Here is a 13,838-nt window from a genome sequence, read left to right as displayed (position 1 = left end):
GAGCTCATGAGTGCAACAGCAGCCCCAGAGAATAAACACAAGTAGTGGTTAAACTCTTGTGTAAGTTTAAAGAAACAGGAATTCTTACCAGAAATGCAGACCGTATGCAAAGCCATTCTGAATATGAAGTATGCCATGGACCAAGACCCCAAGGGGAAAAATCTGAAAGCACATTTTGGTGATAGCACTGGATGAAATGAGGCCTTGAGCTGGGAGTAAAGAAACACACTGCCTCATTTTGGTGAGAAGAAAACTTTAATTTAGGCTCCTTTTAATTAATAAGATTGCATTAACTGAATATATCATTTAATTCTCGACTGAAAACAATCCACAGGTCTGACAGAAGGGGTAGCAGTGCCATGGGGTAAGGCAGATAACCTACTTCAGTGCAGTCGGTAAGGAAAGGAAAACTCCTCCAGAGGGTGATGCAGAGGGAAGGCTTTTTGTGCAATAAACCTGTCAGGCATGCAAAAGCTAAAATCATCTCAGTTCAATGATACCATGGTAGAAAAATGGCAACTATAAAAATAAGGCAAGCCAGGCAAGAAGAAAGCATCACATGCGTGTAATGAAAACTCATCAGCCTTTTTTAAAAATCACAGAATATAAAGCTTTTTAGCATAAAGATGCCCCCCACAGGTTTCATATTGAGTTTGGGGCAATCAAACAAGTGTTTGCTTATTGAACAGGGAGCAGGATTTGTGAAATGCACAGAAACCATCATCATGGACAGTAAGACACAGTAAAGATATGGGACTTGCAGCAGAACAACCCGTTTGGTCTCAAACACAGTTACTGTCGTGGCCCCGAGGGCACCGCAAGCCCTGACTGTCCCTGCCCACCCCCCCAGGGCTCCCCCCGCCCTGCCCGTGGCCTGGTGCCCCCCGGCTGCCCGGCTCCTGGCTGGGGTGATGGGATGGGCCCTGGCTGCCCAGCTCTGCCATCACCCACCCTGGGGACCCCCTGACGCCCCCAGCTCTGGGAGCCACCAGCCCCCGCCATGCCCTGACAGTTTTGGTAGGTGAGAATGGGGGGAAAAGTTACTTTGAAAAATGGACACCTAGAATTTCACCAAGCGTGCTTGAGGTACTGAATGAGTTAATGGTTCGTTGAGATGCAATCATGCCTATGAACTTTGTGATAAATGCAGGTGCAATAAATCTTTAAAAAAAGGTCCTACAAATTTGGTCTGTGGAAATTCCCTGTGAAGAAACACGGCTCGGGTGAAATATATGATTTAGAGATTACTGGGCTTCAGTCAGTAAGTTGCTTTTGCCTCCAGAGTAGAAATGGAGAGAGCTGCATGCTGTGGGAGATTTCCAGTTGTTGATAGAGACAGGAGTGGTTGAAATCTGTTTTAAAAGTCACAGAATCACAGAATCATATAGGTTGGAAAAGACCTTTAAGATCATCGAGTCCAACCGTAAATCTAACACTACCAAGACCACCACTATACCATGTCCTTAAGCACCTCATCCAAACTTATTTTAAATACCTCCAGGGACGGCGACTCAACCACTTCCCTGGGCAGCCTGTTCCACTGCTGGACAACCCTTTCAGTGAAGTAAAATTTCCTAATATCCAGTCTAAACCTCCCCTGGTGCAACTTGAGGCCATTTCCTCTCGTCCTATCACTTGTTACCTGGGAGAAGAGACTGACCCCCACCTCTCTACAACCTCCTTTCAGGTAGTTGTAGAGAGCAAGAAGGTCTCCCCTGAGACCAGGGTCTTATGAACACCCTAAGTCCAGGGTCTTATGAAAGTTGCAGCTGCTAAGATACTACTTCGGAGCTGAGGAAGGAAGAGATGTCTGTCTTTTGCTGGACATTTTGGTCAAATACGGACTTTAGCAACTACTGGTAGAGGAAAGAAAGGTCAGAAAAGCTGGGTGAAGATGTGACCTGACCCATGCAATGCAGTGAATTTAAGTGAGGAATATTAAAACTGTCTAACAGACCAGCTGAGAGTAAAGCCAACCTAGCAAACACCGAAGCTGTACTGCATGGAGCGAGAGAGGGGCCAGGGGAAAGGGGCCCGCTGGCCAGCCACCTCACCACCGACCACCCGCACACAGTGGGAAGACCTTTATGGACAGAGAGGAGGTGTCTCATCAGGGAGGTGGAGCTGAGCCTTCGGTCCGTTGCTGGTCCTTGCCCGGGCTGAAAACTGAGCCGGCACGCATGTGAGCAGCTTCAAAAGGAAGTAATTTACCTTAGGCACACAATCAGTGAAGGAATTTCTACCGATTAAAAGAAAATTGGAGCTGTGCAGAACTGGCCAAGTCCCCAGATGTTCATAGATGTATGGAGCTTTGTACAGCGTATCCGTGGGGTTTTCCAAATTCCAAAACAATTGCTTAAAATGAGTAAGAAACCAGTTTGGGGTCATTTTCAGAGTGGGAAAAGGAAACGCTGTGTTTCAAACCCCCTTTCCTATGAAACACAGATGCTAGCCCTTACAAACTGTGAGCGGGACTGACACAAGAAGACGAAGAAGGAGAAAAGGAAGAAGTTTGTTGGAGTGACCGTACAAGCTGCTCTTCCCTTCCCCTTTGCTCCCCAAATCCCTCTTCCTAGACCCCTCCTGCTCTTGCTTCTTTGCAGTTGTTCTAAATCCTAAGAAAAGTCTCAAGAGTTTTACAGTCTTTTGCAATACATCCATGCCACAAGAGAATACTTATTCTTTCTGTGATATATTTTTAGGCTGCATAAATCTGGTTCTATTCTATTGGTAGCGGTTTCTTGTAATTTACTGAAACACTCATTTAAAAAAATACAGGCAGCTTTTATTGGATGACAGATTCAAAGTTTTCATGAATTCCTACGTTGTTGTGATTCATAGACCTGAGTACGTGCAATGCAGTAGCCAGACACGTGTGTTACATTCCAATAGCATGGTGTCAAACAAAGTACTCAATCAGAAGTGAAAATAACTTAATAAATACCCCTGATCTGACTCAGCCTTCCCCAAATTAGGGCTTGTCTGAGTGGGGAAGCTTTCTGGCACAGTGATTGTGGAAAAAAACGATTCCCCTGGAGTAACTTTGGAAGCGTGGTAGTTTGGAATAGAGTTACAGAGCTTCCACATTGGGATTTATACCATATAATCTACAGTGGAATAACTCTTTAGGCTAACTTCGCTGCCAGTTGGTACTGTGTAGACAGGCGGATTCAGGTGAAATCCTGGGCAAACCTTGAGTTTCAAAGCAACTGTAGGAGGGTATGAACCATATACCTGGGTGTAGAGACTGGGGGTGTGCGGGCAAGAGAAGTGACCCCAGGGTGTGCAAGGTGTCCTGCGGGATGTCTCACGGCTGGGCTTGGCAAGCTGCAACAGGGGTGCTGCCCAGGGGACGCTATCCTGAGCTACAGACAAGGTGGGAAGCGTTTCTGCTTTTGCTGCCAGGAGCCGTTGTGGCTGGCCATGGCAAGGAGAGCTGGGGGAGCTGCTGATCTATAGAAGATGACCATGTCCGAGGCAGTTGCCACCTTCCTAAAGATTTCCCCCCACCTTCTTTCTGTCTGGCGGCGTGGGCAGCCACAGCCCCCACGCAGGCTCTAGCAGGTACCCATTCGACAGAAAGTCCCTCTTGTGCTGGTTCGTCCCAGCTCTAACCTTGATGGCACAGCAGTTTGCCTGGATACCACCATGTGAACCTCCAAGACCAGCAGAACCCCATTTTGGACATACCTCAAAGCCAAACCTATTTTACCTGCTCTCTTCTTTATTCAGATTTTTTTTTTGCACACAAAAATGAAGGAAGAATGTTTTTCTTTGTGTAGTGTACGTATTCTTAAACTGTCTTCTTTAGCGGTGCTTGTTATGCTCTACACGTTAGCTCCTGCGACACCTTAAAAAAATGAGTTGCACACTTGGTGATTATTTCTGGTATCAAGGGCTGGTCTCCCCTATCACTACTCACACGCCAAAGCTCCCAAAGCAATGTTAGGATTCTGCCTGCAAACAAGAGACTGAATACTGCATTCACTTTCTTTAAGGCTGTAACTTATTTTTTAGTACAGCTCTTCCTGTAATGTGAATGAAATAGGCCCGCTTTAATAAAATATATCTGCAAGGCTTGATTCTCGTTACCGTGTTTCTTGTGCTGTTACTTACCATAGGGCGAGAGTGTAAGATGATGAACGAGAACTGTTTCAAAAAAAAATGAACACTTTATGCGTAAAGGACTGAAAAAGCTATCGAGTGAGCTGCTGAACGAAGCCCCGTGCATCCCTAGGAGGTGGCCCGAAGGACGTCTTCATCCCCACTGTTCTCTCAGTGCAAAGTAAGGGCTGTTGCAGTGTGTACTTAGTAAAGGGACACGGGGACGGCTGACAAGAGCCCGTTCACAAATTGGCCACAAACTCAAGTAAGAGCTCGTTGTGTGCAACGGAAGCCTGCAGGTATATATTCTTCAGAAGCCATTTAACTTCGTCAGTAACTTGGGCTGGATGGCGGTGCTTTGCACGGCTTTGTGTGGCAAACCGAGGGAGCGGCGCGCACCCCCCAGCCTCCCGCTCCCCTCCAGTGCCCGCGCTCGCTCGACTCCGCGCTTGGACGCGGGCTCCCGCGCCCCGAGCAGCCGCCCCGGCCCAGCGCAGCGCAGCGGCCGGCCCGAAACGCGGCCCCCGGGGCCCCCGCGGGCGCCGCTCCGGGGGGGGGCAGCGGCGGGAGGGGAGCGGGGCCGCCCGGGGGTCGCTGCCCGCGCTCCGGCCGGGGCGGGGCGGGGCGGGGGCGCGGCTGAGCGCGGCGCAGGGAGCGGCGCGGCCCCGGCTCCGCCTCTGCCCCTGCCCCGCCGGGACGGGACGGGGCGGCCCCGGGCAGGAGCGTGCGGCGGCGGGAGCCGTCTTCCTCCTCCTCCTTGCCCCCTCCCCCGGCTCCCAGCGGCGGCTATGCGCTGCCGGGACCGCCCGGGCGAGCGGCTCTGAGGGGGCGGGCAGGCGGACAAAGGCTGCGGGCTGGTGCCGGCGCTGGGGCGCGATGGAGCGGCGCGGCGGCTGAGGCGACTCGGTGGGGCCGAGCCGAGCCGAGCCGAGCCGGGCCGGGCTGGGCCGGGCCGGGCGGCAGCGGCACATGGTGCGCGGCTGGGGCCCGGCGCTGCGCACCCGCGGGCGGGCCCAGGGGCCACCATGGACAACTTCTTGGCGGAGGTGAGCGCGGGCCGGCGGGACCTTCCTCCCCCCCTTCCTCCTCCTGCAGCGTGGGCTCGCTTTGTGGAGCAGGAGCCGGCAGCAGAGCGACACGGGGCTCCCGAAAAGTGTCGTGTGGGCGTCCCCGAGCACCTCGGCTCGCCGGGGGTTTGCAGGAGCAGCCCCTCGGGGGCCGGGGCTTCGCGCCGGGCGGGGGAGACCGGCGGCCCCCCCCCCAAATTATCAGCGGTTTTGTCTGTGAGCGGGGGCGGAACGCGGGGCCGCCGAGCTGAAGCGGAGGGCTGCCGCTCGGCGCTCGCTGGGGCTCGTTGGAGCGGGCCGGGGCTGGAGGCGCCGGTGCCGCGGCTTTGCCCGCTGCCGCCGCCCGAGCCCCCGCTGCCGCCGCCCGCGCCCACCGGCGGCACCTCCCGGAGCGGTCCCGGCGGCTGGGCCCCGCGGGAAGCAGGCTGCCTGGGCTGCGGCGGGGCTGGTGCGGGTCGCTGCCCGCCCTCCTGCCCCGGCCCTGCTGCCGGCGGCGTGGCAGCCTCTGAAACCGTGTCTCGGGGGGGAGTGGGGAGCTCCCTCCTCAGGGGTTCCCTGCGTGGAACCCGGGTAGGGTACTTTTTCCGCCTTGCGTGGGCATATGAGGCTTCAAATGATGGAGGTTTCGGAAGCCGGGCTGTCGTTAGGCAGCCTTTTTTTAAGGTCTGTTTATTAAGTGCCTGCTAGTAAATATAGACAAAACCTTCCGATACAAAATGCAGAGTACTGAGGCTTAAGCCTTCACAGTGGTTTGAGCTTTACCATTATCTTGTGGATCTTGACAACTTCATCACGTCGGGTGAGGAAACCAAATCAAAGGTGCTCTGCCACTTACTCAGGGTATGTGCTAAAAATCAAAACTTGGGTCCGCTTCTGCTCTAAGTTAGCTGAATTTTATACAACAGTATTTCACCAAATCGGTTCAGCCCGCCCAGTGTCGATACAGCCTTATGAATGTAAGGTGTCCGGTATTTATGCAGCGACTTCTGTGCGCGTGTTGTGCTTGTAGATTGCTGGCAAAGCTGGCATCGGGGTTGTGACTTCTGGTGACTGAGTGCACGATTGCTTTAATCGCACCCCTTGCTGAAGCAGTTGCACTGTCAGGGTTGTAAATGCAGGCCAGGCATCTGTTTTACAGGACTGTGATTAAGCTGCAAAACCATCCTTTGCCCTCATGAAATAACTTCCCTCGTGTTCTCGGTGCTGCTGTTGATGCTCAGGCTAGAAAAATCGGTGATCTGTTTACTGGAATAATAATTAGTCACATAAAAAAAGGTCATACACCTTATTGCTTGTTAGCTTTTCGTTTGTCAGACAACAAAAGTTCTGTCAAGTGCAATAAGAAGGAAGAAACACAGGATTAACTTGCAAAAAGTCTGAGTTAAGTAGTAACACTGCTTCCCCGCCCCCCCCTGTAGAGGATGTAGCCCTTTCCTTTCAGAAGCTTGCAAGCCATGAGCAATATGGTAGTATTAGCATAGCCTTGCAAAATTAATCTGAAGAGTCATTTGCTCTGACACAAAGTACAGTAGCGTGCCCTACATAAAGGTGAAGAAGAGAGTTAATGGTTTTGACTCCCCTATTAGCCAAAATTACTTGCCCCGGGGAAAAAGCAAGTAAATTTTGCCAGTCTGTGTTAGTATTTCAGCATGTATTTATGTTAATTTGTGGTTGCTGCATGCAGACTTTGATCTTTCTTAAGAACTCTTACTCCCTTTCAACATGTCGATATTAGTTTAAAAGATCAGTAAATACAGCACCTTGACTTTAATCTGCATCCAAAGTCCCACCCGTAAGTATAAACAGTTTCCTCACACCGGAGCCTATGTAAATTGCATACAGGGAGCGTAAGGGACAATAGCAGAAATGCACGGGGCCTGACCCAGCTGCCACAGAAGAACGTCTGTTGAAGGCACTGGATTGAGCCACTAGCAGGGTAATTTAATTTGTGTGAGGCAGACATCCTGCAGCTGCTCTTTGTGAAAATATTTGCTGACTTATCTGAGAGAATTATTGTTCTCGTTAAAATAAGTTGTAATGTGTGGAAGAAAGAGGAAGCTGGATGAAAGGCACAGGTAAAAAGCCTGGTCTGCTCTGCTCTCATTGTCAGCGATGTAAGTCCGCTGATAGAATTATGTTTTGGGAGAAAAGCTGGTAGGTGAGAAGGGTATATGCTGGCACTGCATAGGGGTTGTTCCTCAGCGTTACCAGGAAGCCCCTCTTCACTGCGCTGGAGGCAGGAGCGTCTTCAATCTGGCTGTTGCAGAAAAATGTTGTACAACTAAAAGGTGTTTTAGTTGAAACCCCCCCTCCCCGCATTACTATTTCTCCCGTTTTTCCACAGCTAGATGCTGATTGTACCCTGCTTTCAGTATAGAACGATGCTCACTGGAACAAAATGAGGCGACTGGGTAAGATACTGGCAGAGTGCAGGAAGGTGCGTGTTGCAGAGGAGGCACTCCTGTTGGGACTTGCCGTGTTAAACGTGATGCGGGGTAACACCCAGCTCCTGCCGATCAGCTGATGCTGCTGTCGTCCGAGACTTAACAGCTTTTTGACTTCTCCCTCTTGCTGCCCAGTTTCCTTCCTTTACTGTTTCTCAGTGTTCTTAGCTTTTATTCTTCTAGGACAAGTGGTTGTACCTGTCTCCAGAGGAGCCTTGATTTCCACCCCTGTCCCAGTTTTCTAATTCAGCCAATTAAAAAAAAATTGCTCTGAGTAAAGAGTTAGGCTAGAGGAGTCGGCCCTGGAACTTACTCCCCAAAATACTTTTATTGCTGGAAGATATTAAAGTAATTACAAAGTTGCATTCGAAATACAGAGGAGAAGTGTTTTCCAAGACTTTTAAAAACTATTTCAGGCTGTTGATTGATCTGTGCTACGTTTTGGTGTTTGAAGGAAGGTTGGTGGTGGAATCGTGACTTCTTCAGTATATTTACATAGTCATATTTTCATATATAAAGTGTTAAAACCTGTAGGAATCCTAGAGCTCCATACTCAGAATTAAAAGTATGGATGTGTGCAATAGAGCCATTTGGTTGTGTTGCTCAAAACAGCCTGAAAAAATTGTTCCTGCATGTCTTACCAACAGCTAGGGTGGTCACAAGGGAGCAGTCTTCTTGTGGTAGCTGGGGTCAGACTTCTTTTTTCCAGTGAGAATCCATCCCTGCTAAAAGGGGATGTATGCCATGAGAAGGAGAAGAGTCATCTCAAGATGAGAAGGAACACAAGGAAATTTGGTGCATAAAAGGCAGGAGAGGGAAGCTCAAACTGCCTCTTCAGCATCTGAAGTTCCCAAGCAGCGCTTACAAGGGCAGCAGGGGAAGTGGATGCAGAAGTCAAGTTCATTTTCCTTGTCTTATGTGGGAAGTCACTTTGCCCATTATATACGGCGTGTTGCACTGAACCATGGTCACTGTCCTTGTCACAGAAGTGTGGCAGTTGCTGGCCCAGCTGAGGTCAGAGAGTGGTTGAGGTTGGGGGGGACCTCTGGAGGTCATCTTGTCCGAACCTGCCCTCCAAGCCGGTGCTCCACTCCTGGGGAGCTTGCAGCACAGGCTGCATAGGGGTGGCTGAGGGATTGACTGCATTTAGTTGCTGCTAAGTTTAAAAGATAAAGGATTGGTTTTTTTCCACCTCTAATTTCCACAACTGGAAGTGAAAGAGAAAGAACAACTCTGTCTCCTGCCTTCTGTCTAGCGTGTCTGGGTAGATAGTGTCGAAGGAGAGGGTACTGAAAGCATGATCATCATCATAGAGGTCCTACTGGTGTTTCTCTTGCGTTGCATAGAGATTTGTTGGGAACTGCGGGGTAGCCTCCTGTGAGGCACAGCAGGTACTCTGTGTCCAGCGTGCTTTTATTTATAGCAGTACTGCTGGTGCCTCGAGTTCAGAACGGTTTCCTTCATTTCTGCTTTCCACAGTTGAACATATTTGCTTGTGTACCCTATTTTAAGGCAGGGCTCCCAGCAAGTGTCCTGAAGGAGCAAGTGTTGAACCTCCCTCTGTGGGAAGGCTATGGGGCAAAAATTAATTCTGAAGCTTTGAACTTAGCTTCAGGGGGCTGTCAGAGGTGGTATCTGCCAAGCCTGGAAGCTCTTATTTTGGATGCAGCTTGAGCAAACTTTTCCTTGATGTTCCCATGCTGTGGCATTTGGAAGATCACTGCCTCCCAGTACAGAGTCATTCATGGAGACCTTCGAGGGGTTTGGCATCCCCTGCAGCCAGATGACCTTGGCACTGCCAAGTTTTTGCTCTTAAAGTGAAAATCTAGTGATGCTAATAAATTTCGGCATCGATACGCATGGGTTCCAGCTGTGCTTCGCAGCATAGCTTACACGTTTAGGACAATCTTGGAGGTCTCACTTTTTATGTTAAAAGTGTTTTGCTGCTAGCACAAGTATGGGGTTTTATGTTTCAGCTTGTGATATTGATGTAGCTTACACCAGCAAAACTGCATTTCAGACTGGTGGGGCAAAACCATCATCCCATAAGCGATGGCATAAAGGTTACGTTTCTGGAGGACTTCTGAGTGCCCAAGTCATGCCAAGAAGGAACGGTGCCTCTCTTGGCTGTTGACGTTGGCTGCGTTTTCCAAAGTTTCTGAGCTGTGACTACTTGTATTTAGGTTTTTTAAAAGCTAATGGTTGTTTCGTCAACAGTTATTTTTAAGTTAGAGAGCATTATGTTTTGAGTGGAAAACATTTCAAGGGAGGCTCAGGACTACCTTACCGAGTCGAAAATAAAATAAAGTTTTTGCAGGTTTGTTTCTGTAAGTGAGGAGATCACGTTCAGCTCATTGGTAGCATGTCATCATAACAGCCTACTACACGTACTTCACATGTGCCTTTCATAACATAGATTTGTGCAACTGAAGCATAGTCGTTGTCGCTGGGCTGGAGCCTAGCAGCCCTGCTGGCACCACGAATATTGTAAAATGACACAAGAATTCTCTTAAAACTGCAAAACACATAACTATTGAAATTAGCAATAGAGGCTCTACATTGTGCAGGGTCTGCTCGTGGTTTTTTAGGTATGTTCAGTCAGACTCCAGCTACAGGAGAGCTGTGAAACCCCCACCATTACAAAAGTCTTGGCTGCTTCTGAGTCTTGGCTTTTCTTTTTTTTTTTCCCTTCTGGTGCTGCCTCACTGAAATGGTTACTTTTTTTTTTGTCTTTTCCTTAACTGTATATGTGTGTCAGCACTTTGTGTGTAAGCTATTTCGCTCTAACCAGACTTTCTTCTTTATATGTATTTTCATTTGGTGAGCCCTGTGTATGGGTGATGCTGAAGGTTTTGAACCTCTCTGGCTCTTTTTTGGTTTTGGAGCTGTTGCACAGCCTGCTGCCCAGTAAAAGGGAATTGTGTTTGAAAGCACGGCCAGTCCCAACTTATTTTTGAAGCCGAGTGTCATGGGCTTTTATCAGAAATGCTCCACAATTTTTTCCATGATTCTGTGGAGGCAGGAGAGGACCACTTTGCAGGAGAGAGGGAAGCAGAAAGGAAGGGGAGCTTGAGCTTTCTGTGTCGTCTGGAGAGTTTAGTGCATGGGTCCCGTGAGCAACCTGAGAAACCCTGCAACCCTTCAGCGCCCGTGTTGCCCCAGTGTGCTGCAAAAGATGGAAGGAAAAGTTTGGGGCCCCTCATCAATGATTATGTTGCCGGTTGGCTCGGTTGTACCACGTTGCGCTTCCTCTGTAGTGATTTTAGCTCAATCTTGGGCTTCAGCTTGGTAAGACCAATGTAGTCTCATGAATTTGGTCTTTGGCTTTAGAAGATAGCTCAAGGAAAAGTGGTAGGTCCTTGGCTCCATGCGCGGGTGCATGTGTGTGTGGGTGTGTGTATTTATATAGTGCACAGAACAAATCTAGACCTAACCCCTAGCAAGTGAATAGCATGCCTGCTTTTTTTTTTTCCCCCCTTTTAATATGGGGAGTGAATATTGATGTAACTTAAAAAATTCTAGCTAGAGAAATGTCTTTTTGTGTTTCTCGGGTGGATGCGGCCCCAGTGGAAGGTGCTGCAGTCTCCTGTGAGGGTGGGGAGCAGCAGCTCCATCCATCCCTTGCGTGCCCGGTGTGGAGAGCGTGTGCCTGTCGCAGGCCAGCAGCACCGTGCACGTCGTTCCCTGCGGTTCTGGAGGGAAGCACGTCCTCTGGGTAGTTTGATCTCCCCAACCTTTTTGGCTGCAGGGCTAGTATTTTTCCTTAGTGAATCACAGTCCCCGGCTGTGGTCTGCAGCCAGGAACGTAGTTTTGGGTGGAGCTCTGGTAGAAGGGCAGGAGGTAAAAAGTCACTGCGAATTAAGAGTTTTGCTGAGGGGGAAGAAAGGAATTACCAGCCTTAAGTCACTAATTGTGGCTACTTTACAAGTTTTGGGATGTGACCTCAAAACTTGCTAGATTGATTATGACTTCAGGCTTGTATGAGAGGGTCATGGCTTAGGCGTTCTCATTTCTCTTGATCTTCCTGTTGTTTATCATTATGTGACATTTTAAACCACTAGTGAGACATGAAGGAGGATGGCTAGCTGTTGGGGCAACAGTTGTAGGCAAATTACTGTTGTTCAGGTATTATTGGTACAAGTTTTGCATGGTGTGGTTTTTTGGTTTTGGGTTTTTTTTAAACTTATTTGGGATTTTCTAAGATGTCCTATGTATGTCTGAAATTTGAGCATTATCCATTGGTCATATTTACTGTAATGCAACTTTGTTTTGGACACCCCCCTGATTAAGAAAGGTTAAGTGGATTTTCCTTTTGGTTAGAAGTCCATTAAGTAGCTCAAACACTCCATTTTTTTTTTTTTAAGACAAGACTTTTCAAAGTTTGGATGCAGAATAGGATCTGATATTAACTATCCTCCAGATCTGCCTTGTACAGTAAACTATATCCATGCTGAAGAAGAAATTACCGCTCTGTTACATGGAAAATCTGAGCGTTACATTGGAAAAGTATACTGGGAAGGGTTGGTTAGGACAGAAGGAATGAGTAAAGATTACTAGTATTTCTAAACGTACCTGTAAGAAGTAGGAGGATGTTGGGGGAGAATGTACTGTCCACCCCTAGACTCATTTCTGCAAGGTCAGTGATCAAGACTGTCTCCTAAGGTAGGTCCAGACGTCGTTGATGCTTGTTCTTGATGTCCTCAGCTGGAGAGCCGGCGGGGGGCCGCGGCGGGGGGTGCCTGGCAGCCGCTCTGCAGGGCGTTGTTCCGTGGACGCTGTGACTGGCCCCACACTTCCCCAGTGCAAACCAGTGACTGACTGGGGAAGGCTGCCGAGTTGTTTCAGCTGTTAACGCGTCACTCCGGTGCTTGTTTTACTGATAGATGTAAATACTTGCTCTCTGTTTAGGTGCTATTTTCCTTTGTGGCCAAGTGACTGTTTTTCAGTCTAGCCTGTAAAAGACTTTTTATTTGGCAGAAAATTTTAGAGGGTTGGGGTTTTCTTTTTCATTGAAATCTCAAACATGAGTGGTGTTGGAGGAACTTGATAATACATCTTTTTTTCTTGTTGAATACCTTACTAGGAACGGACGTGATTTTGGTTCAGATTTGAAACATGGCAGGAATTGGTACGTGTTTGGCTTTACTGACCAAAGTTAACATTTCCAGTTTGCGTAAACTCTTCTGTAGAAGGGTTTAACACACAGTTTCTATATGAGATCTTGTAATTTTTCCTAGTGAGCAAATGTGCTTAGTTATTTTTCACAAAGAAGGAGCAGCCACAGTCGGTAACTGGAAAAAAAAACCAAAGAGCACTCCAGCCCTCTTAAAGCTTTGAGGAAAACTTTACAGCTTACGCTTTTGTATGGAAGGAAGTCTTCAAAAGTGAAAGGTGCTGGTCACTTGTATGGGTTTCTGAACTTGCAGTGAAAATTCAGATCCATTACATCCTATGCTGTATTTCTTGCGTGTCTCCGTGGCCCTGCCCCCAGTGGGTAACTAGCTATAAGCACATTGGAGCAGAGCCTAAATGTGGGAGTCAGTATAATACCTTTTGCTCCTTCTAGGATTAATAGCATGCTGAAGGAAAACATCCTGGAGGACAGACTTTATCAATCTCCTGTACCATCCTGTGGCCTGCCAGACTTCAGAGTTGAATAGGGTTCCCATATGTGTTTGTTAATACATTTTAGCAAATACTTAAATTGCTTCAGTGGGGCATTTCGCCTGGTTTATGGTATCGGACTTTCTTTTCTTTGAAAGTGTGTAATCTTCATCTTGTGGTGAGCCTCGCTAGAGATTTTTGAGTGAATATTAAGCAAAGGTGAATATTGAAGAAATCAATGTGCTCTTTAACCCATCTCTTAGATGGGTTAACTCTTTCTGCGGAATTATTTGGGGTTTGGTTTTGTTTTGCTCCAAATGAGGGAAGGAGGAAGGAAGAGAGGGGAGCTCAGCAGCAGACTTCAGGAGCCAAGCTGTGCCTTCACACGTGATCCTGGCTGATGGCACGCACAGGGTGAACGGCTGTGTGCAAGGGCTCGGGAAATAAAAGGCCAAGTGCACTTTGATGCGTTCGTGTTGTCTCTTCCTATATATTCTTGGGAAACTATTCATAATCCTTTATTATAGGCCAGTGAGAGTGTGTTCATATGAGGCTGTCTTTGTTTTGTTTTGGAGATGCCATAAAGACACCTTCACAGAGGAAAATGTTTGGTTGTTG

The 13,838-nt window shown here is 48.3% G+C and overlaps 1 protein-coding gene across 1 annotated transcript in view; it reads left to right on the top strand.

Annotated features, from left to right (window-relative positions):
• The first annotated feature begins 4,802 nt into the window (after positions 1 to 4,802).
• The window catches only part of MYO10 (myosin X), a 173,002-nt gene continuing 163,966 nt past the window's right edge, over positions 4,803 to 13,838 (top strand). The window contains exon 1 of the mRNA XM_072853128.1: positions 4,803 to 5,150. Within this exon, the coding sequence (XP_072709229.1) occupies positions 5,130 to 5,150 (21 nt within the window). The 5' untranslated portion in view covers positions 4,803 to 5,129. The remainder of the gene's footprint in view (positions 5,151 to 13,838) is intronic.

This window comes from Ciconia boyciana, chromosome 2 (genome assembly GCF_034638445.1).
Source record: "Ciconia boyciana chromosome 2, ASM3463844v1, whole genome shotgun sequence".
NCBI classification, from domain to species: Eukaryota; Metazoa; Chordata; class Aves; order Ciconiiformes; family Ciconiidae; genus Ciconia; species Ciconia boyciana.
The sequence above is the reverse complement of the archived record's forward strand: the minus strand, read 5'-3'. Positions and strand labels throughout refer to the sequence as shown.